Raw genomic sequence first — 25,016 nt, forward strand, 5'->3', positions numbered from 1 at the left:
TTATAGTGCTGTCAGTTAAATGCGTTATTAACGCAAACCCATTTTAATGGCGTCAATTTTATTATCGCAAGATTAACGTTCTTTTTGACCTAGCAAACTTTGTAGTTTTCTCACATGCTGTTGCAGCAACTAGTAACGGTAGGAAGACTACAACACCACACCGGATCTAGCTAGACCGGAAACAAAACAACAGGCACGCTACACACGTTTGTTTGGGCTTGCGAGCCGGCCAAAGAGTAGTAACGTTACGTGTTGAGTGGATGGCGAGCGCGACACACCGAAATGGATGCCAATAAGATTCTGAATGGAAACTTTTTTTAAAGTTTCCAAATGTTCCATTGACAAGTGATCCGTAAATTTTGTTGCTGTGAACTGAGCTATCATCGCAGCACGTCCAGTCTGAAATGCCACTTGATGACCAAGCACACAGCTGATGCAAATTCTCCGCCCCCTGTCCTCAAAGTATTTTTTTTTCACCCTTTTGTTGATGGACAGTGTTACATTGTGTGGGAGATTATTTGCTCCAAGTGAGGATGCCGATCCACTTTTCTATGTTGATAAGACCAATAAAATGAAAAAAATAATAGGACAAAAAGAATTCAAGCGACATTTAGAATAGATAAAAATGTGCGATTAATTGCAAGGTAACTATGACATTAATGGGATTGATCACTATTAAATATTTTTATCGTTTGACAGCACTCGTGTTTTATGATGCTTACAGAGATATTTTACTGATTTACATCCAGCTCTGTGTCATGACAGTGTGGGCAGTTTGTGCAGATGAACGGTGTGTGGCTCCCAGCTGAGCAGAGCAGCTGAGGTCTGCCGATGCGACACGTCACGGAGGTCTGCCGAGACCCGCATTACTTCCCGTCATCCGGCGGATCTCGGCGGACCTCAGCTGCTCCGAGCTCCATGCACTGGCGCCGAGCCAAATACTGTTCATCTAAACACACTGCCCACACAAAGATGACACAGATCTGGATTAAAATGTATATTTTAAGTAAAAGTACTGTACATAATAATCACCATTAAGGATTCATTTTCAAAATAAAGAAAATACACAACTAAGTGCATTAAAATATATTGTTGTTTGAGCTGAAGCTCATAAAAAACATTTATCATTGCTCAAGGGTTATGTTAAGGTTAAGGCAGTGGATGCATAACATGGATACATATGTATCCATGTTATGCATCCACTGCCTTCATAGCCACAATGAACTACAATAGTTAGCAACAAAAGCAGTTCTTTGTTTCTGTACCCACATTCCAATGCCAGGCCAAATCATCTCTGTTGCGTGAACAAAAAGTGTTCAAAATCAACACGCATTATTTCTGCACTTTAAGTTTACAACAGCTTAGACCTCAGAACAGCTTAACTCCAAATAAATTGTATTAAAAGGTCCAAAACGGACTTACTAAACCAAACACAGTGCAGAAAGTAGCCCTGTAATGCCAGGAAACAAAACAGTGGAGAAACATTCCTCACCTTCTGTGATCTCACTGCAGTCACAGTTTCCATGCCGACTTTAAGAGGTCGTCTCTTCCTTTTCCTGACTGCCGGACATGTCGGCTCCTGTCCAAGGGCCACAGGCTCCTTCACCACAACTTTCTCTGACTGGACAGAAGCAGCTGACTTCTCTTTAAGCTTTTTCTTCCTCTGAAATGACAAAGTGCATTTCATTTTTTAACGTCATTATTAAATTGATCATCACAGAAGAGTTGTCCCTTCTGCGTTAGCTTTAAGCAACTCTCTCTCTGACATACTTTTATTCAAAAGGTTTTAGTTCGGACCCATTCTGTCAAAAAACATAGTTCAGGAAGAAAAAACATAAGATCAATGAACATAAAATCCGACATGGGTCCAAGTTCAGTTTTTCCAAATTAAGGCTTTTTTTTATTTATTTTTTACATTTGCTTTAAGGAAAGTCCATTCTCCAATTAGAGAAAACAGCAGCGCTCTGCTCTCGATATCTGGCATGCACCAAATGAGCTCGACAAAAGCCTCCTTATTCAGAGGCCATTAATTATGATTAGTGCTGTCAGGTAAACAAATGAGGTTTTGTTTTTCCTGCAGCTGAAATTCCCTGAAGAGGAATTGAAATACATTCAAAAAAGTTTTTGCGTTAAAGTGAAAAATTGAATGGGAACTGTGGAACTTAGTAAGCTCTTACTTCACATTTTAATTAAAGTGGATGAGCTACACAATTGTAAATGCCAATGTTCATACAGTATAGTCTATTATGTGTCAAATTACATTTATTTCTATATCCTTTGGGAGGAGTCATGAACTGTAGATCACTTTCTTTCTGAATGAATAACTTCTGTCTTACATATCATCATACAGCTATGAGCCGTTAAGAGTTTTTAGGCATGCCATATCTTAAAAGATGTTATCATCCTTTCTAATGCAGAAAACTCAACACACTGCATCTTGAGAAAACACAAGCAAATGGAAAAAACAACAAATTCACAAGTTTGTTTTTTGAAGTTGCAGTGTGTTCTCAGGGCCACCGTACCTCTCTTTGCTGTAAATTTAAAACAAAATGCATGAGAGATATTTCCATTGTCAAAAAAAAGAACAAGCCTTTCTTTCATTCTGTTGTAGAAAATCACATGCAATCATAATGAAATCATTCACGTATTCCACAGCGTGACACATAGAAATGTAATGGCGCTCAGCTCTGCTGTAACCTCCAACCACCAGCAGACGCAGATCACGATGGGAATATTCATGGCCCCCTTCCACAGCCTCATAGTGTCTTTTGAAGACATTATTGCACAACAGTGATTGCAGTTTGACCTGTAACACTGTTGCCCATTCTTCTAAAACATGTAAGTGCATGCTTATACAGTATTTTGCTTTGTGTGTATGTGATTGGATTCAACATAGAGACTGACAGCCTAATAACTTATGGTCACTGAATTACATCAGTGGCTTTGTGCATCTCTGTTCTCCAGATTGAGACCTCACATGTCTCTTTGTCCATACACTGGCTGCTGCAGGACGAAATGGACTTCTGTTGGGTGTTATGGCCAAACAGACAAAGGGCTTCACTCATGGAGCCATTTCAGAGAGCCTCTCGAGCTTATCACACACAATGACTGCACAGTACTTCTCCACTGTGTACCAACACTCAAAATAACTGTGCCAAAACACACTGAGTGAGGCCAGTACAGTTACAGATATTTCAGTATAACATGAGCCACTCGTAGGATACTTAGTAATGGAATTTCCACGTGATAAAGCTGCAGCTGTTGAGATGTTATATTACACTACATAGATTACATAGGAATTATATAAACAACGAGATGGGACTAGAGGGGGTTAGAGCTGAAGAGGGTCCAAAGTGTAGTAGATGCATCAGTGTTGCATGCTGTTCACATGTCTTTGAAGAACAATATACTTTGTTTTGTGCTTCAGCAAAAGCCAGTTCCTCTTGTATTCACTGTATGAAGGAACAATGTTGCTCATGCTGGAAACATTAAATGCATCACTTCCCCCTAATACTGAGAAAGAACATCAGATGTAAAAACAGGATACACAGGTTTAAACACTGCAGTGCTACACAAGTAAAAAAAAAAAACATTAGGTTTTGAAAGGTTTTAGCCAATTTGGTCAAGAGTGAAATGTCTGAAGAACTACTGAATGGATTTACTCTAAATCCGGTACAGGCATTCATTGTTTCGAGACGATTCATCCCCACGTCTTTGGTGATCTGCTGACTTTTCTTCTAGCGCCACCATGAGGTTAACCTTTTTTGTTTTTTTGTGAAATGTCTCAACAACTTTTGGATTGCCATGAAATTTGGTTATTCCTTAAAATTTTCATTTAACGCTATCATCAGTTTGTTTTAGTTGTTTAACTTTTAACTTTGCCAGCAAAACGGCCTAAGCTGTACTTTACTAGCAATAATTAGCAAATTAGCATGCTAACACTATCTAAGATGGTGAACATGGTAAACAGTACACATGCTATACATCTTTATGTTAGCTTTGCCATTGAGACTCTTAGTCTTGTTAACATTTTAAATATGAAAATGTTGTGAATTATTATTTCCTGATTGTTAACAGGGTTTTAAAGCTTAACAATTATGTGCAGGCAGTTTACCAATGCTGCTGACCTTCTTCAGGAACTCATCCTAAGCTGTGTTTTAGTTGAATAATATGGTTCAGCAAATTAAATAAGTAATATTGAACTTGTCAAACTTGTTGGCTGGTTGTAGGAAACTGAGCAAAGGACAAGGGAATGAGGACCTCTGAAGTATGAAGGAGGCATTACAAGCTGAGATGCAAGATGAATGATCAAAGAAAGCAGACTGCACTTTGAGGACTTCATGGTGGTAATGCAGAAATGTTATGCATGACAAGTGTTTCTGCCTTTATGTTTTTTCATTTTGAATTCAAATAAAGAAGTTGTTCATTAAAACGGATAGAACAAAGTCGCTCTTATGATAGAGATGTTCTCACCTGAGTTGGGGCTTTAGATTTGGAGTGCTTCACCATCACTGTATGAAAAAAAAAATCCAATATTACCTTAGACAGAACAACATAGGAACACAAAATGTGAGACAAACATTTGTTCAACTACCCACATGATGTGGTAAACGTGATACTGCTTTAAAATATCTATAGTGCAGCAGAGATGACAAGGTTATGGTTCATTGCAAAAGCACGTTTCTTGCAGTGACATGCAGGTTACCATGACCCAAATCACTGTAACTTAGGTTTGAGCTATGTTACATCATGTCACATTTGTAACACATCATTAGGCTCACATTCTGGAGTGTGGTACAACACTAAAGTGTAGATTCACATTCTTAGTTAAACCGAAAAGTATGCCTGCGATTGCTCACAGCAACATCCTAAAAATAAACATGTTTTATTGCACTAAAACATATGAAAGATCCATTGTATTCTCTCACATGCGTACAAGCACATTTAAACAGCAATCCAAACAACCACAAAATGAAGGCAGATTTAACAAGAGCTGGCACTTTGTGGAAAATGTGGATACTGCCCTCTTGGAAAGGAAACACTAACAATTTACAATTACCGGACTTGGAAGAAAAAAAATTCCACTTTGTGTTCCTCTTTGTCAAACTAAGCTTGAATTGTTAAAGTTAAAACTTCACAGTAAGGGGTTGAGGGCCCCACCTACCTGCCAGATACCTCTCCAGGGAAGGCGAGGATCTCTGGTTCCAACTGTAGCAGCAGAAGAAGAAGAGCCAGACCAGGAGGGTGGCCACTACCAGAACTAGGACCCAGAGGAGCCGGGCCACAGCTGGGTTAGAAACAGCCCATGCTGTCAGGATATCCATGCTGAAGCCTGGTAAGCACACTGCTTGTCACCAGTATTGCCTTACTATCTAAGTCTTATTCCCAGAGCATGACTGTGGCAGAGCTCATGAATGTGTTGCAGTGGGCCGGTTTGTGTCCTCTCAGGGCAGCAGCGGTGCCTACATCGGCAGGAAGAAGCAGCAGCCAGAGCAACGGCAACCACAGATGGATACCAGCTGTTCAAGAAGGAGCCGTGCACAGACCTTAGCCCACGTCAGCTCTAAGTGTGTGTTAGCATGTGTTAGCTTGCATATGTGTCTGTTGTGTGTTACTGAGTCCTGGAAAAGTGTGTGTGTGTATGTGTAAGGAAAACAGTTTGGAGGAGTGGCGAGAAGTCACAGCAGCAGGCTTAACTGTCAGCCACTCCCAGGCTGAACATCAGAAGGAGTTCTCTCACATGGACCAAGAGGCTGTAATTCTTTGGGGCGACTCAGGAATGCACCTGGGGCAAAGTCCCCTTTTTACCTGAACACCTGCCAGCAGTACTTTGACAGAGGGGTGATTGAGAAACTGCACATACCACTCTTCTGAAGATTTCATGTGTAAGAAAGGGTGACTTATAGTGCACTTTGACCATTACAACTCACCTAACACGTTTTAAATAAGCCCTGTTCCTTACAGCTGCATGTTACTGTGTACGGAAGACTAGTTTTACAGTACATTTACGCTAGTCAAATATTTGTTGAGGATTTGCTGAAAATGCGTAGGCTTTGCAGCATCATTCAATATTTAGAATAAAGGTGTGGTTAAACATTTTCAGCACAAGGAGAAACAACCGACTGACAATAGAGAGAGGAGCCTGGAAAATTAAGTTTTGACTGATCTGTCTGAGACCTGATTTGATCTCCACATCAACAGTGTTCCTTTTTAATTGCCAAATCATTTTTGCCTTTCCTACATTGCAGGAGATTGAAGTTCAGTATCCTTCCAAAGTGTTTTTTTAAATTTTATTTATAGATCAATTTCGTATCAGTCTGTTCCTAGTTTTACAATAAATCATTGAAATTTTAAATTCAAACAGTGTAGTAGGAACTACAGCCTGGCAGAGAGTGTGAAATGCTACAGTTGATTGTGGATAGCAGGAAACAAAAATGAACCAAGTGCACCATCTAGTGGCCAATTGTTAATTAAGGGAAGAAGAAACAAATCTCTGAAAATAATGTTTAATGTTAATTTAGGACAGTTCTGGTTGGATCATTTGGGTGAATAATGGAAAAATTAACACTTAATTAACACACACCAGATTCCAAATAAGTTAGGATGAAAAGAGTGTCCACTTAATAAGTAATACCTTAAAGAAGTTGCCAGTTAATAAATAACAATAGTTTCTAAACTGATAAATTATTGAATTCAATAAAAAAAGCCTGAATAATATCCATTAAAGCCATCTTCATCCTCTTGAAGCAGATTTCAATTTTAATAGAAGCCGGAGTCTTGAGCAGCCCAGTTTGGTGTCTGAGAAAAATAGCACAAAAACAAAACAAACATTAGACCAAATGCTCAAACTACTTTATAAAGAGGCAAAAAGAGATTTGTTCCAAAATTAGATAGGCCAGTTTTTATGCTTTTATTTAATACAGGCTATTTATTTGAGATATTTTCTCATTAACAGGTTTTGTAGCTTAAACCCTGCCTTCACATTTGATTTGATCACAGTCTGTTTTAGTGCTTTTAAGTGCTTGTGAAATCTAACATGTGGTTTTGACTTCCAATTAAAAATGTAGCCCACTTTGAAGGAAAATACCGATATATATAACATGTATCGCCATTCAACCGAAAATACAAAGATATGATTTTTGGTCCATATCACCCCGCCCTATGCTATATTGATATCCTCTTCCCCTTAACAGTAAATACAACTGAAGGTAATAAAAGTTCTCATCCCTACACGTTTAGTGCTTTGTCTACCTCATTCCTGTTGCTGTGGGCCATCTTCTTCTCTATGTTCATTGCCAACATCTGGCTACGAAAGGACAGGCTCTTGGTTTTCTCGATCACCTGCTGGTACGGCGACACTGCGTTGTTGCCCATCACCACATGAGCCTGAGGAACAAATTCACAAGAATTTATATTTCTGAAGGACTGACCACAGGAGTGGTAAGCACCACCACTTAAATCCTTAGATGCTGCTTTCAGTCTTACAAGAGCAAAACTAAATACATTGCCCTAACTATACTACTATACTGTAATACCTACATTAGTAGTCTAAATGGAGCTGTTTATGCTAGGCTTGGTGATTTGAAGAGCATCTAACTGAAGGTGGCTCAGTAACTGCAGAGCCTCACCAGTTTGGAGTCGATCTTGGCATCGAGTCTGGCGTTACGGATGAGGTTGACGATCCACCTCTCCGCCTCCTCCGGCGTCATGTTGAGCTTGTCTGCCAGCATGCTGAGCGGAGAGAGTGAAGGAGGAGGGATGCATTTTAGTTAAGTACTATCTTTTGAGGGAGTCCAAAGTCCCCAATTTCCCTTTTTACAATTCACTGTTAAATATTCTTGAAAAACTAGGACATGAACACCACCATGAATTACAGTGGCAGCACTGAAAAGTAAAATCACAGCAGAACATCTGCGTAGAGAAGACGTTTACCTGATGCTGATACACTGATGAATCCGACAAAAGGTCTCAAAGATGAAGAGACGGGCATTCTCAATGAAATCCTCAAGACAAGCGACCAGGAAGAAGTCATTCACAAGAACCTGAAAGAACAAAGAAAATCACTTTATAGACATACAGTACACGTATAGAAGGTGTATGGAAAAAAAAAATAATATATATATATATATGCTGGCAGAGAAACTTTTTTCTATTAATTATATAGGTTATCTGCTGTATTAGGAGCTTATTGTGGTGTGGAGGATAAATCATGTACTGATGTTGAGATACATAACTGTCCAAAAGACGGTTTAAAGACAATCCCAAGAAAATGTTCTGCTTTTCCATAAAACACAAGCCAAAACACTAACCATCACAGCTATATAAACAAGGCATGTTTTTTGAGGTTATTATGTATTGTTACACAACACAATGTTAACTTTTTTCTCCATCATTGTCACCAAGCTCTTTTAAGAGTAAACATGGAACCAGCCCGCCCCCCGACATGAATCATAAAGCGATCACCAGACATGAGCCCTACAGAGTGTTTTGTTGGAGATTATGTTGTGACTTCTCTATCTGTGGTTTTAAACATCAAATGGGATGTTTGGCCAACTCAAATCTCCAGAAGACATTACATTTATGAATATATTAATGTCTGGGATTTTTCAAGGAGATGTGGCACCATTATTTCACAAGGAGTGTTTTTTGTGTAAGAAATCCAATTATCCATCACTTTGTTGTAGTAAACACAAACTGAGGTGCCATAGTTACAAGTTCATTAAATATTTTCACATCTTGTAATCGAGAAAAAACACTTCCACTGCAGAAATTAACATCTTACATAAATCAAAAAGTTCTGAAACAGAAAACTTTAATTCTTCTTAAAAAAGAAAAACAAACAGCAAGAGAAAAAAATCATGTGGTTTTTATTCATTTCATTAGTATGAGCTGTTGATCTCTAGAGGGAAAATGAACAAAAACATGTACATTTAAATTCCCCTGGTCATTAAAAGCCAGCGGAATCCATGACAACAGAATGACTTAATGAACTATCTTTATTCTTCTGTCATTATGCTCACACTCCATATCTGACAGCATAGTTAAGGCCTTTGCAATCACTGCATGATTTACACAAGAGGGGTAAAAGCCAATTGATCAGAGTGCTGAGAGAATGCACAAAGTTGTCCCTTGACACAACTTAAAAACTGCAGTCAAGGGTTTCTAAAGAGAAGGCAACCGAGCCCCAAATCTGACAGCTGTTCCGCTTTGAAAATCAAAATGAATAAAAGTTAAGAGCCAGCAAATCAGGCCAGACATGGATTTGCTGAGGCTCAATAGCTGGCAAGTTAAATGCCTGGGACTCAGGAGATCAAGCACCACAGCTAATGGAAGCTTCATATTACCCCTCAGTCTCAGGAGACAGCCAACTTTTATAGGGCGATTTAGGCCTGTGCACCATGACAAACACACACTGTCAAGCAGGAGAAACTTTAGGAAGCTATCCTTACCGACTCACATTCCCTTAGCTTCTTCTGGGCGCTGTCAAAGTCGAAGTTCACATAGAGACACTCCACAAACTCTGTGATCGGGTCCTTATATGTATACGACTCCTGCGGAAGTGAGAGAGAAAGCACCATTCACATGTTGACTAAATCCCAAAGCCAAATAGGCTTGCATTTATTAACCTTACCTGTTGAATGACTTTCACCAAATCCTTCAGCACCTGCCTGCGCTTTCGTACGTCTTTGTTGGTGATAACTGCAGTTGTAAGGTATCGCAGGATGTGGGGGCACATCGTCTGGATAGCATTCAGATACCTGAAAAACACAAAGGCAGCACACAGTGTCATCAAAGTAAACATATTATGCTAATTTTCAAGTTCATACTTGTATTTAGAGGTTGTACCAGAATAAGTTTATGTGGTTTATTTTTCAAAAAACACCATAGTTTTGTTGTACTGGACGCTGCACTGGGCCCTGTGTGTTGAGCTCTCTTTGTTTTAGCTACAGAGTGAGGCATCTCACTTCTGTTCCATCTTTGCTGGTTAGGTAAGGTAATTGTAAATTGTAATTTCCCCATAGGGGACCAGTAAAGAGTATAAATTATTATAAGGACTACCAGCCAGTCAGAAGCAGGGTATGAGGGCGTGCCACGCTGCCAGCTAGGCGAGCGTTGTAATGTGTGTTACAAAGTGACGCTCGTTTGTCACAGAAGTAAAGGCTGGACTACAATAGATCACAAGGTTCCATCACAAGTTGCTTTTTAAGCTCCTTTTTTCTGCTTATGAAGAGCTACATGACACATGAAACTTTATTAATGAGGGCCGGCGAGTTAACCCGGCTGTCTGAGAGTATACCAGGCAGACACGCAGCTGACAACCTGTTCACCTGACGGGTGAACTGAGACTCCGTTTCCTGTGTAATTAGCCTGAGTTGGCTATCAGTAAACATAAGGTAGTGGCTGGTGTGTGTGCCAGTGTTTATGCGTTTGTGTCTTTATTTTTTTTGCCATTTGACGAGTGTCATTTACTTTGTAAATGTATGAGAACTTGATTGAAGAAGAATTTTCAACAGGCTCAAATCATCTCCACAATGGAATTTAGTTTAACAGTATTTTGTTTCAAAGAAACAGAAGTGTTCTAGCTTTGGCTATTTATTTATTTATTTACTTACTTAGATATGTTGTTCATAGTTTGTATTGCTCTTTGGTGTTCAGTTTATACAGGTTTTTCAAATGCTATCTTTTTTCTCAAATTCTCCCTCCGCCTCTTCCCCACACCAAAAGAATCGAGGTTTGTATCGAATCATGAGTTTGGTGTATCGTTACAGCCCTAGTATATATGCTTTTTTGCTATCTTGAAAACACTGGGGGAAATTGTTGGGTCTTTGTACATTATAGAGTGTGGTCTAGTCCTACTCTATCTGTAAAGTGTCCTGAGATAGACTAGACTCACTGAGGCTGATAGAGGAAGAGCTCAATGATGTTGTCTCTGCCTTTAGGATGGTTGAAGAACACAAAGAGGGACCAGTGGATGAGCCAGGTCCTCTGCTGGAGGGACTGGAGAGGAGAGCTCACAGACTGAAAGGAGAGAGGGGACACAAACGGTAGATGTTATGAAATGTTGCGTCAGGAAATGTTTTTAGAACAAGAATACCTATGAATGCAATTCAGACCAACGTTCAATGACATTCCTGCCAAATGCAGAGAAACTGTCAAGAAGCGGGGTCACATAGTAACTTCTGAGGTAAAAGACCTGTAAATAGCACTAGATCATTTATTTGACTTTCATCTGGGTATACTTTTATTTGATTTCAGTCAGGATACATAGGTTCTGATTCTGAATGAGCTCCACTCTCAACTGTAATGCAATTTTTTTCAGCATTTACCAGAAACTGCAAGTATCCTTCCATGTTGCTATGTGAAGCTCAGCTCATCTCATTTGATCTCTATATTGCTAATGTAAACACTAGTAAAACTAGCTAATCTTCCTAACATCTATAAGCATTTTAAAGTATTATTCACTTACGTTGTTATCTATAGTCTCCCTTAGTCGAGTGAGGTCCTCCATGGCTGCTTCCCAGTTCTGCATCAGGATCTCAGAGGCCAGTTTCCCCCACAGAGAGCTCAAAGCATTCCTGTCTGTTGAGGGAACCTAAGCAGAAAGCAACAAGTTCAGGGTATCATAATCAAAAAAGAGTGAGCAGTGTTTTGGAAATAAAAATTTAAAAAAAAAACAGATGAACACAACTGAATCTATTAAACATTTTCTATTCTTATGGGGCTATTCTTACCAGGACACGGAAGAAGTATAGATATTCTGCAGCCCCAGAGTAGTTACCGCACTCGTACTGGAATTTGGCGTACCTGTACAGTGTGTCCAGGTATTCTTGGCGAAACTAAGAAATAAATACACAAGGGAAATATAAATAAAAAATTACATTGAACAAGGTTGAAAACTGACCAGCATCCAGTTATATGGAGGTTACGTATTATTCCCAAGGGGAAATTCAATTTTAAAAAGGTGTGGCACATTATTAAAGCTATAATGAATGTGGCTGTCAACAATTCAATTCAATTGTATTTATAGTATCAAATCACAACAAGAGTTATCTCAAGACACTTTACAGATAGAGCAGGTCTAGACCACACTCCAGAATCCACAAGGACCCAACAGTTCCAGTAGTTTCCTCCAGAGCAAGCAACAGTCAAAAGCCCTGGAGTGCAGTCAACTAATCCACTGTTTTTCAAACTGCTAGCGCCTTTGCTTTATTTTTTCCTCAAAGAAAGCCAATTGTGAGAGGATGCCGGGCTGACAGATTCTGGCTGATTGGAGAATGTCTTGGCATCTTTCATCTTTCTAGGCAAAACAAAGCCTGTTGTTTTTCACAATGACTACAATCCATTATTTGAGGGTAGTGCACATGGTGTGGACAATATTTGTTTTATAACTTATGCAAAAATAAGGTAAAATAAAGAAACCATTGGCAGAAAAGTTGCAAGTAGTTACTCTGATCATTGAGTGTGCACCCTGATACACATTAATGAGCACATTGGTGGGTGGTGTTGGATGTTTTAAGATTCTCAGATTTGGAAAACAGTCCTGCTGGCTTACAGTGGCAGCTGGTTGTTATGGAAACAAAAGCACATTGTGCAACCCGCCTTACAAGATGCAGTGCATTCTTTATACGACAAGGTGTGTGAATAAATCCTTTTAACATTTTAAAACTTACATTGTGTTTCTCTGAAAGATAGTCAAAGAGCATCCTCCCATCTCTGATGAAGAATAAAACAAATATGAGCCATTTACAGTCCAAACTGTCAGTACTATAATATTGAATGAGCATAAGAAGAAGTATTTAAGACTGATGCATTTCTGTGACAAGCTGATCTGACCTTGTGGACTGCATCTGTCGAGTCGTCTCGGGGTCTTCAAACATCTTGACAACTGGCTCTGTCTCTGACTGGAGCTGCTTCAGTTGGGCCACCACAGTACTCCTCTTCTCCCTCAGAGCTGAACCAGAAACAATTCTCAGACTCACACAATGTTGTTACATAAGCAGTGGTTAAGAGGAAAAACTTAAAAACAGTTAACCCCAATAATATGTATTCATCTGGTTGGAAAATCAACAGCACAAAACAGTAAGATATAGGCAAGAACATATTTTCTGACCAAGTACTTTCCAGATGACGGTACTATTACGTTCTGCTCAGGTGGCTGGTCAATGTTGGGACATCACAGGCACAGAGGCTACATGACAAGACATCAACTGTATCATTTCTTTTGACTAAGTGGTTCAATACACGACTGATAGTCTGTCTACATTTGCTTAAATGTATTAAATTAACCATGAATAATAATTTCCACCTAAAAGCTTTTGGACACACCCAGTGCTCAAGATGTTATCTGTTTGAAAGCTAGATGTTATGGCAGAAAAATACTATGCTATTCAGTTATTATGCACCACATATCTGGACTAATACTCCCTTTAAATGAAGGCTGAAAACTTTTCTGTTTGATGCTGTCTTTTTTTTATTCAATTAATCCTTTTCTTTTAATAAATCAATTGTTAATTTCATACACTGCACTGTATCTTGTATTTTTGCATTTAATGCCTGTTTTATTCTATTTAAGCCATTATATTTAGTTGGTTTTGTTTTTATTGCGCTTTAATGTGTTGTGTAAAGTAAGTGAATTGACTTGTTGCTAAAATGTGCTATATAAATATATTTGCCTTGCGTATGGAATCAAAACAAACTATTAATCTGCTCTGTTCTTACAGTGTGGAATTTCCTTGTCCGGGTACAGGTTTTTGTACACATCCATGGCGAAATCCACCATGTTTGTCTCGCTGAGGAGGTCCAGCTTTCCTTGAAGAAGTTCCTTTTCATTGTATATCTGTTATTAAAAACACAAAATATTTAGCTTCCTGTGGGACCCACACTGACATTTAGAAACAACGGTGCAAAACAGAAGAGAGAAACAACGACAGGACATGTGTGCTACTCATGCCAATAATCCGGTTTTAACCAACTTTAATCCGCTCACGTTAAGATGAAACCATGGCTGAAACGTTAGCTAACACGCTAGGTGACGATAATAATAAGAAGCCTGTTAGCAAAATCCCTAAAAACAACCTCATTTTACAGAGTCGTAGCAATAGACTGCTACCATCAATAACGATACATTAACACTCCGATAGCCACTAGCTAGCCGACTGCCTGTTTATCTAATGTGATCTAACGTGACAGATAGCCTAGCCAGCTGGGGATGAATCGGTGCTCACTGTTACAACCGTGTTTTTATGTATAAATACCCTCCAATAAACAGCCGCATTATATGTTGGGGGTATACGATGCAAAATGAGTTCTACCTCTTTCACAGACAGGAATTCCAAAAGAGGAAACACCAAATGCCGGTCCAGAAAATGAGCTATCTTGGTAGTCAAGTCATAATCCGCCATTTTGCCTGGCTTCAAAAACCAACTTTATTGACAAACAGCGCTGATGGCACTACGTCTTCTTTTTGCATTCCGCTGAAATAAAATATAGAGGTAAAAAGCAAAAAAAGAAAACAAAAACAAAAATATATACAGTATACAGGTAACACAAACTTGCAAGATATACAAAGTCAATAATACCACAGTGTCCCATAATGTCTTTGCCTGTTTGTTACAATATATCCAAATATATATATCCAAATTGACAATTATCAAAAGATGAATACATTCGTCTACTCTTTTTTTACACAAATATGAATATTTACCCACCCCAAATATTGCGATTAACATCAGATTAACAACACATAAAATGGTTAACACGTTTGACAGTCAGAATCAAATTAGCAGACGTGATTAGATTGAAACTATTTCTGGACAGTTTACATATTAATTATCCTCTGTAGCTATTTAAAAAGCTCCTGACAGCCAGGAATGTGTTGCACAAAATATTTATTTCAAGGCATACAGTTATATGTCCAGTATGCCAATAAGTAAGAAATAGCCAACATAGAGATCGGGAAACATAAACACATTATTGGTCGAATTGTTTTTACATGACTTTTGCAGTTGTTAGAACTGCTTCTCACATCCAAGAAAATCTTTTGAAGTGGAACAACAAGAATGAAGAAATTAAGTTTTTGAAGTTGAACGACATTAAAGTATAATGTCTCAAAAGTAATTTAGGTCAAGCACATTGGAGAGAAGGAGACTTTGGACTCTATGTGGCTAACCTAAATGAGACCCTATGCTGTTTTATTGACCTCCTCCAGGTCAGCAGAGGGACCAATCAGACAGGTAGCAGCTGTCACCACAGCAGGGACTGCGAGCAGAGATGTGGGACACTCATCAGTCAATGAGGAGGAAAACGCACTCCTCAGCCCGCTGGGAATGATATCAGTTCAAACCAGCTCTGATCACTGAGTCTAGTCCCAGAGAAAGATCCATTTAGTTTAAAGGGGCCGTCTTGGTATTTCAACTGAGTCTAATATTTTATTGGCAGCTCACAAATGATAGATAGATAGATAGATAGATAGATAGATAGATAGATAGATAGATAGATAGATAGATAGATAGATAGATAGATAGATAGATAGATAGATAGATAGATAGATAGATAGATAGATAGATAGATAGATTGGTATTTATTGATCCCAACAAAATGGGACATTATAGTGTTGCAAAATATCAGTCACACAGCCCAGAATGTGAATATAAATGAAATACTAGGATAGAATATACATACATACCATGTACATGAAATAATAATAGGATAGAATACAAGAACAAATATTTGAATATATACAAGTTGTGTAATAAAAAAGTGCAACTGCTCAATTAGTAACAATAAATATGTAGATGAACCTATTGTGCAAGTTGCACATAGTGCAGTATTGTGGTGTCTCAGAGTCTTTTCTAACACCCAGTGATGACATGTTAAAGAGTGTTATTGCCTGTGGAAGGAATGATTTCTTGTTCTGGTCCCTGCAACATTGAAACTGTCGGAGCCTCCTAGAGAAGGAGCTCCTCTGTTGGACCAGCGTGGGGTGGAGAGGGTGGTCGGGGTTGTCCATGACAGATAACGGTTTGTTCAGTGACCTCCTCTCCACCACAGCTTCAAATGTGTCCTGTTTGCAGCTGACCACAGAGCCTGGCTCTGATGCTGCTGCCCTAGCAGATGGTGGAGGAGAACAGAACGCTGGCCACAACAGACTGGTAGAAGATCTCCAACATTCAGCTGGTGACAACAGACTGGTAGAAGATCTCCAACATTCAGCTGGTGACAACAGACTGGTAGAAGATCTCCAACATTCAGCTGGTGACAACAGACTGGTGGAAGATCTCCAACATTCAGCTGGTGACAACAGACTGGTAGAAGATCTCCAACATTCAGCTGGTGACAACAGACTGGTAGGACTTCTCCAACATTCAGCTGCATACGTTGAAAGATCTCAGCTTCCTCAGGAAATAGAATCTGCTCACCCCCTTCTTGTAAACAGCAGTGCTGTGTATTTTCCAGTTCAGCCTGCTATGGATGCTGACACCCAGGTATCTGTACTCCTCAACCATGTCTACGTCTCTTCCCAGGATGCAAAGGGTGTGCGGAGCCGTTCCTTTCCTCCTGCAGTCAATCACCATCTCTCTGGTCTTATCCACGTTCAGCAGCAGGGGATTCTTACCAGACCACTCCACAAAGTCATCCACCAGTGCTCTGTACTCTCCCTCCTGTCTATCCCTTACACACCCAACAACTGCAGAGTCATCAGAAAACTTCTGTAGGTGACATGACTCTGAGTTGTACTGGAAGTCTGTGGTGTATAACGTAAACAGAAAAGGAGACAGCACAGTCCCCTGTGGGGCCCCCGTACCACTCACCACCACATCAGACAGAACACGGTTCAGGCGGACAAACTGTGGTCTGTCTGTCAGGTAGTCAGTGATCCAGGAGACTGTGGACACACCGACACCCATCACCCGAAGCTTCTCACCTAGTAGCAGTGGCTGAAATCAAGAAATGTGATTGTCACAGTGCCGCCACCAGCATCCAGGTGCAAATGAGCTCGCTCCAGAAGACAGATGACAGCGTTGTCCACTCCCAGACGAGGCTGGTAGGCAAACTGTAAAGGATCCTGAGAAGAACTCACCTGCAGCCTCAGGTAGGAGGGTGCTTTAAGTGTCAGTGTGGGGAGAGGAAATGTGCTATAGTGGGGGGGAGTGGGCAGACCACAGGGCAGTGGGGGGGAGTGTGGGAGCAAGGGGGGGGAGGCAATGAGGGGGTGTAGAGGGTTGGTGGAGTGGTAGAGGAGGCAGGGGATGGCTGTGAGCTAAACCTATTAAAGTAACAGTTTAGCTTCCTCCTGTAGGAGGTTTTACACTCCCTCAGTTTATCCCGTAGTTTGTGCTCTACTTCCCTTAGCTCCTGTCTGTCCGATGACCTGAAAGCTTTCTTCTTCTCATTATGAATGACTTTCAGGTCACTGGTGATCCAGGATATGAAGACAAGGTCACCTTTACAAGAAGCTGTGCTGTAGAAACTTACAAATAAAATTAGACTCATTTATCCCTCACACAGGAGAATTCACGGATGTTCAGTCATTGGCCAGCAGTTCAAGTCATTGAGTCACATAACTATAGAAACAGTAATTCATAAAAAAAACTTTCAAAACTGCTCTCTCATCACTTTGCAGTACTCTCTGTTTTGTAAAAGGCTGCAATAGAGAGCAGCCATTTCCATCAGTTTATGAAAAGCTAGGCAATGAATTCTCACATGAAATCTCCATGGAAGAGCTAACTCATGCCTTACTGTCACACAAAGAAAACCTCGAGTTGAGTAAATGTAAATGTCGTTCTTGCAGGCACATTCTTCCACTTTCCCTCTCTCTCCTTGTCCATCCTCGGGGCCAGGACATTTCCTGAACTCAATCTCAGTGACTGGCGGCCTTCCATTTCTTTTTATGAGAACAAGAGCCAGCTGGATGTGAAGCGCTTTAGAGTAGAAGCCAAGAGTTTAATAAAGACACAAGAGCAAGAGACAAAAATTGAAGTGATTAATTACAGACAAAGAGTTGCATTCTATAAAAAAACATATAATACTAGATGTAATAACCTCCCTTGGATGATAATTCAAATTAAGTACCTTCTTGTGAGATTGCTATGCTTTCTACCAGGTTGTATGCTGTAACAGCTCTCTAGAGCTACCAAGGATCGCAAGTGTCAAAGCGAATGACTTTCTACACTCTGACAGTAAAACAAAGGCAATAAAACAACATGAACAACAGCCTGTCCCGGGGACCCCTACCTCTTCTTGAACATCAACTTCCAATGCAGTTTCCTCCCAGTGTCCCCACTAACATAGTCTGCTGGCTGATGTTCACTTGTTTGCATTGGTAAAAAAAGAAATAATAACAGTGATGGTTTCTGGCTTATTAGGTGTGCTGGCAGTGCTGCAGTCACCAGGCAACAGTGGCCAGACACTTCCTCACTGTCCAGCCTTGTGAAAAAAAGTGACACTAAAGATAAAATGGCGAGTGTTGTTTGAGCTCTATCATCAAAGACTGTTCCTTATTTTAAGCAAGTTAACCAGCTCAATTTTTGTCTTGTCTGACCACATTCCGCCTGTAATCCTTCTTTTTCAAATGTTGTTTGGCAAACTCCACAAGCCTTTTGGCAACAATACGACACGCCATGTTTGGAGGAGAAATAGCAATGAGCCTAAAAATACCAGTGAAGTTCAGAGGAGTAAGCATCATGGTATGGATCTATTTTTTTTATTATGGTACCAGCAGCAGAATGCAAAATATCAAAGGGAAGATGAATGAAGCCCTGCACCAGGAAACTCCTGAAAAGAATCTGTTGCCATCCACCAGGATGATCAGAATAAGACACAACTAGACGCAGTTAGAACAATCCAAAAAATACAGCAAAAGAGGCTGTCTATTGCTTGCAAAGGAAAAAAATAAAGGTATTGACATGCCAGTCAATCACCTGACTTAAAGTCAATAACATTTGTTGAAGAAATTGACAACCTGAACAATGTGAGACACACATGCAGGAACCATCTTGAAGCTGGCATCGCAAACAACGGCTTCTCCACCAAGTCTTAAACACATGCCAGTCAGCATGTTCAATTCTTTTTTCCTGTGTTATTCCACTTAACATTCACATAAGTTCTATTGTGGATCGGCATGTTTTATTGAGTTAAATGTCTGGTCAACATTTCATGTGACTAGCCGCATTATAAACAAGTTTAATGTTGAACGTGTTGAATACTTATTTCCCCCACTGTGTAATATACTTTCATTATCCTATGTAGATCGATGTACATGGAGTCAGACTGTAATGTGTATTGTACATAATATTCCATCAATGTAGGCACATAAAACCCTTTCTGTATCTAGAGTAAATTTGATTCATATTCAATGTTTTCCAGCATTCTATGCCATCAACAACCCCGCAGCAATCTTACCTGGTGTATACTGTTTGTCGTCCAGCTTTTGTTTGTACGTACCTTGCTATCTCTTTTAGCTGTCTGTGTTTGGATGTATACTGAAGTTGACTGTACTTTGCATACTGTCAATATAGGGAGAGATAAATTCCCTGCATGTGACAAGATACTCTGCCAATAATTCAGATGATTCTGTTTGGATTAGGTAAGGGGTGTATGTGGGGTTATATGTATACATTGTCATATTAATTGTGTTACAGATGGGACCGTGGCTGAGGCAGCTGGTAGCAGCAATGTGCAAAAATGTCAAAAAAGCTGTGACCCATTTCCCATAAATCTCATGTTCTCCTTTCACAAAGACAATGTTGCTAGTTGTTGTCGCTTCTTGTCAGCCCCAACAAAAAGCTGCTCCTTTACTGTTGTTATATTTGATATTTTACTGAAGAAGAAAAACAGGTTAGAAGTGCATCTTCCTCTGAGAACCTTGTAAATTCTTCGCAGATTTCCTGTAAAGTCTTACCCACATGGACAAAGACTAAAGCTGCAATGCAGAGGCCATAAAAGGCTGCCAATCTTCTCAATGATGGACTGTCTGTTAATTACACTGACCACACCGATCATCGACGCCGATGGACTGGAACAGGGAAGTGGTTGGAGCCATCACCACAGGGGCCAGTCCTCTCCGGGAAACCACACAGCAGACTTTGCACGTGCACATGCTTTGGCTAGGAGCCTAATCTAACATAAAGGCAGGGGCCGTAACATGCGTAAAATCAATACGGTAATGCTAATGTACTGTATGTAGACATTTGCGGTAGGTCCTCATGCCCATACATTATGTATTAATATTGCATGTAATTATGTATATACACGTGGAAGGAAAGGCATTAAACCTTTGATGGGTGGAGCACTCACACACACGCATATGTCATCACCAGGAGAGCACAGGAGACAGAAAAGGCACACTGAGGATATAGTCTGGGGTGTGGAAGAAAAAAGTGTGAGAGAAATCAAAGAGAAAACATGAATAAAAAAAGGCAGAAGAAGGCAAACCCAAATCTCACTCTGTCTCACTGTGTCACAGAGAATGAAAATAAAACAAAGACATTCAAATTAATCTCCAAGTTTATTTGTAAGACTTCTCAAATACACAATAGTTCAACAAAATATATGCTTGGGCATGTTTGATGTTAAAGGTTTTAAAAAGTGCTTTTATTGTCATAGCGCTAACCAGTGAGCCCCTATGCTGCCTGTGAGCACATTTGAATTAATGTGTGTACATGAAGCTGGAAAAAGAATATGCAAGCAACAACAACAAAAATAATGACTATCATATCTATAATGGCTCCACAAGAAATTGATTGAGGTCACATCACCAGTTTTGTCTAAATCACAGAGTAATGTATTGACATAACAAACCAACATGTCTCAAGTTGCAACGCTTTTAGCTTTCATAAGGAAGGCTGACAGGCCATATTCAGCACACAGAAGCTCATCTTGAAAGAAAAACAGAAAGAAGACAGAGCTGATATGTTTTTATTTTCCCTGGGCCAAAACATTTTGCCCTTACATCTTCTAAGCTGAAATAAATGAACTGAGCTCCTTGAGTTGTCTGACCACACAGTGACACTGGAGTTCAGGCACTTTGTCAACTTCTTAGTAATTTCTCTGCAAGGTTGACTGTCCAAATACACACACACACACACACACACACACACACACACACACACACACACATACAAATGTAGAAGTCAGGGTTGTGTTGACCTGAGGGCATGTGTAAAGGCAAAAAAAAGTAATTCAGTGTGAACGAAATGCATATTGAGCTGTGGGCTTGACTATGAATGGACAGCAGTCACTGAGAGTAGCAGCTTTACAACATATTGTACCATAACATGAGCATACAAGCTATTCAAATGATTTGCATACATGCAAAACACTGCTCATATTCATTCCTCTCACTATTGTGCACCAATCCCACAACAATTTTCTGCAAGACGTGAACAGGGTATAATGTGTAGTAGGAGCCTGACAGGCTGGCAGAGCATTCTGTACTGAACATGAGAATTAAAATTGTTCCGACAGTTGGTCATGTTGCAAACAAAAAACTCAGCCTGCAGAATAATCAGACTTTAATCTTGTTAAATACCACAGCTACATGCTTAAATTACTATTTGTCTTTAATGACTTAAAAATGTTATTAATCCTTTTTTTTAATTTCCTGGGGGCAGCAGAACAAGCTGTGAACACAGTAGTAGCAAACAGTGTAGTTTAAAAAGTCGATGCACGTCAGCAAACAGTTTACACAGTCAGCAGACCTGGAGCAACATCAGCATTCATTTGAAGTCGTGTTTCTTGACACCTGACGAATATAAGCCACTAAGTCTCTTTTTGCTCAATTTTGGTCTTCACCATCTCCTGGAGGCAAAATCTGGCTCTTTTGCTCAACTACGTTCACCAGCTGGCTGCTAGCTTTGTCTATGTGCTGTTTGGTGCTGGACAGATGTTGTACAGTGGGTTTATCAGATATTTTCAATCAGCTTTTAACATAGCTTCATGCTGTGGCTGAAAATTACAGTGATGGCCGTAAAACATAAACAATGATTAACACACTAAAACACTCAATAGAGCCGGCAGATTTGCAATTAAGTCATATTTATCTGTGGATTTATCACTTTTCCCATTTGTCACTTTTGTTTGTTTGAGTGGGGCTACTAAGGAATTTGGGCTTTAGTTTCTTAAAAAGTAATGTCATTATTTACTCATCACGTTTTATAGTCTCATTCTCTCTGTGGGATACTAGTCTGTTGCCCAGATTTTTCTCACAACCCCTTCGAGATCGTTTGAGTAAAATTCCAACATTTAAAACAACTAAACCACACAAACAATTTTGGAATCATTAATAATTGTGTGTGTTTTTTGTCTGAGTATAACCTTCAATTCTATCGATTTTTTGGAGTGATGTTTTTCTGACTCACATGGCATGTGTCACCATTTACAGGGCAGAGTGACTGTGTCAATGACTAGGACAACACAATATCTATATAGGTTAATTAATTGTTAAAAATATTGCTTTTTGACGTGTCTGAAATAAAATAGTTACTCTAATTAGCTAATAATCCTGATAAAGTTGACAGAAAGAGAATACTTGATATATGCAGAGGAGATATTTATCTTGACTGGGCTGAAATATGCTGCTGGAGCATGCACATCAGAGTGAAGAGGAGCGCGACGTTGTTATCTGCATTACAAGGGATTTGAAGGCAGAAACCTTTGACTGAATGAGGTCTGTGAAGTTCCCCACTCGGTGTGCAGGCTCATTATTTTTCTGTGTAGAGGAGGAGAAACAAAAGTGCAGAGCATATGTGAACACGTGTATGTTCGCATCCCTTGGCTTGTGTTTGTCCATGATACAGATGTGTTACCTCAGTTTGATGTGGTTTTAATGACATGCGGCATAATTCACCATGGAAAACAGATGAGAACAAAGAATTGTTTCTGGATTTGCAACCTGAAACGTTTCATCAGGACTGCCACCCCTGCCTGCACGTAGCCAAATTTACATATATAAGGTATACCTTGTGTTCATAGTGATGTGTATTTGCATCACCAAAGAGATTTCTATCAAATAAAAGCGATATTGGGTGTTCTATTTTGTTTTGGACATGTTGTCACGACGAGTCACTGACGCTTGTGAGTCAGTTGACACATCCTAAACTCCATAGAGCTGCACTGTTCAGCAAACACTTGATAGCCTGTGAGGAAAAATAATGCAAATATGAGAAAGTATTTAGAATACTGCTTGTTAAAGATTGGTTCACCGGAATAAAAAAACAATACAAAGATAGTTTTGTTTTTTTATTTGAGATGTTTGCCTCCACCCCAAAAGGAATTTCATTTTTATAATCTAGTAGCAAAAAGTAGCAAAAATTCAAGTAGCATCACCACTGTAAAAATACTCCATTGCAAGTAAAAGCCCTGCGTTGAAAATATTACTTAAGTATGCCTTAAAAACATCACAGAAATGTACGCATACGTGTAAAAAGTAAATGCTCTTAATATGGAAAACTGGCCATGTATTTTCAATACATCTGTAACAATGCATCATATTCTCATAAGATCATCAACCGTTCAATGACTAAAATCAATCTCAACATTGTACTAAAGTACAGTGTTAGAGTAATTTTATTGATTCCACCACTACAGTACTGACATGTCTCAGTAATATACGTACGACAAAGTGAGAAACTATGTGTATTTGTAATTTAGGTGAACTAATCCTTTAAAGTGAAATGGGCAGGATGTTAGAAGATTATTGTTGCACATATCTGTAACAAATGACCTCTTACAGGCATGAAACTAAATCATGAAGCCAGCAATTGCAAATACCTTTCTGTAGTTTATTTTAGTTTTAGTTTTGTATACATACATATACATGTAGCTTCCACGTGCACGTTTAAAAGCAGACTTCAAAGCCCGAGAGTAATTTTACAGCGCTGCATCAATGTGATAACAAGAAAAGCCACAGCTCAGCCACTGTAGCCTCCTTATTTAGAAATATACAAATATTGATTCTGATAGAGCAGAAAAAAAGAACAAACACAATCAATGATACATTCAGTGTTTGATACCAAAAGATTGCACTCAATTGATTCACTCCAAATAAAGCTATCTAAGGCTTTTGTCTGTGCCGACTTCTGAGAAAACCTCCACTGAGTCAGTCGGCAAGATTTAGATTCAGACGAGCGACTTAAATGGAATTAGTATTCTGTAGAAAGCTTTTATGTTCTTGCACTGGAACGATCTGGACAGATATGAAAACCTGGCACGCGGGATAAACTGCAGCATAAATCAGAGACAAGGTGAGCAAAACTGTCCTTCAGCGAGATTAACTTCTCCTTTTATTTAACCCCCAAATTGTTGAAATATCTATTCAGAAGGATTACAGAGAGGCCACGCCTTTTTTTTTTTCTTTACCTGTGAGATGCTTGTAAATGCTCACATGTCGTCTTGATGTATTTGATGGACCAGTATTTTTCTAAGATCAATACAGCTTGAACTGTGACTCTTGTGAATAACACTTTAAACATTATCGTTCTACTTCCAACAGTATTTTAACCATTTTATAACCATTTTATTGTTCTGATATACATGACTACAGCACACGCATACTATAGGGCAGATTTACATCCCCTAAGATAAGAACAAACAAAGAGGAAAACACTGTAGTATAGACAGTCATGGCCTTCAAGAAAATAGAAAATCTCAATTGAAATAATAACTTGAAGGTCCCTTGGCATGAAAATCTCACTTTATGAGTTTTTTTTAACATTAATATGCATTGCACCAGCCTGCCTATGGTCCCCCAGTGGCTAGAAATGCCAATAGGTGTAAACCGAGCCCTGGGTCTCCTGCTCTGCCTGTGAGAAAATGAAAGCTCAGATGGGCTGATCTGGAATCTTCCAGGTCGAGTATGTTGAAAATGCTGTGCTACAGTGAAATGCAACTGTAAGCTGTCTATTCAGCAATCCAGACTCCGGCTTCATGTCTGATCTCAACCCCTCTCCCCTTATGAGGTCACAAGGACAAGGTTACCTCCCGTTTCTCTGCTTTGCCCGCCCAGAGAATTTGGCCCA

At 39.5% G+C, this 25,016-nt stretch overlaps 2 protein-coding genes across 7 annotated transcripts in view; both read right to left on the bottom strand.

Annotated features, from left to right (window-relative positions):
- pleca (plectin a) overlaps positions 1–5,377 on the bottom strand; it is a 103,435-nt gene extending 98,058 nt beyond the window's left edge. For 3 of the 6 annotated variants that reach the window (XM_032535359.1, XM_032535358.1, XM_032535357.1), the window contains exons 1-3: positions 5,165–5,375; positions 4,474–4,511; positions 1,493–1,663 (exon numbers count right to left, since the gene is read on the bottom strand). In XM_032535359.1, the coding sequence (XP_032391250.1) occupies positions 1,493–1,663; positions 4,474–4,511; positions 5,165–5,324 (369 nt within the window). In that variant the 5' untranslated portion in view covers positions 5,325–5,375. Of the gene's footprint in view, positions 1–1,492; positions 1,664–4,473; positions 4,512–5,164 lie in introns of all 6 variants that reach the window. The other 3 variants (XM_032535356.1, XM_032535354.1, XM_032535355.1) reach the window with 3 other exon arrangements.
- Positions 5,378–6,490: 1,113 nt separating this feature from the next.
- Positions 6,491–14,440, bottom strand: eif3eb (eukaryotic translation initiation factor 3, subunit E, b). The gene is made up of 13 exons (XM_032535397.1): positions 14,313–14,440; positions 13,720–13,837; positions 12,835–12,952; positions 12,672–12,714; positions 11,733–11,837; positions 11,468–11,593; positions 10,895–11,019; positions 9,632–9,758; positions 9,450–9,551; positions 7,933–8,042; positions 7,629–7,731; positions 7,252–7,386; positions 6,491–6,798 (listed from the first exon to the last, which is right to left on the bottom strand). The coding sequence occupies exons 1-13, from the start codon at positions 14,400–14,402 to the stop codon at positions 6,760–6,762; spliced, it is 1,341 nt and encodes a 446-aa protein (XP_032391288.1). The 5' UTR covers positions 14,403–14,440; the 3' UTR covers positions 6,491–6,759.
- Positions 14,441–25,016: the final 10,576 nt, after the last annotated feature.

The sequence above is a fragment of the Etheostoma spectabile genome, chromosome 14 (assembly GCF_008692095.1).
Source record: "Etheostoma spectabile isolate EspeVRDwgs_2016 chromosome 14, UIUC_Espe_1.0, whole genome shotgun sequence".
NCBI lineage: Eukaryota > Metazoa > Chordata > Actinopteri > Perciformes > Percidae > Etheostoma > Etheostoma spectabile.

Excerpts from the sequence above, each read along its gene's own strand:
- eif3eb (XM_032535397.1), bottom strand. The coding sequence starts at position 14,402 with ATGGCGGATTATGACTTGACTACCAAGATAGCTCATTTTCTGGACCGG. Across the intron at positions 11,594-11,732 it reads TATACTTCTTCCGTGTCCTG|GTTCCCTCAACAGACAGGAA; the intron begins GTAAGAATAGCC and ends CTTTCTGCTTAG. Across the intron at positions 6,799-7,251 it reads CCCACAGCAACAGGAATGAG|ACACCAAACTGGGCTGCTCA; the intron begins GTAGACAAAGCA and ends TATTTTTCTCAG.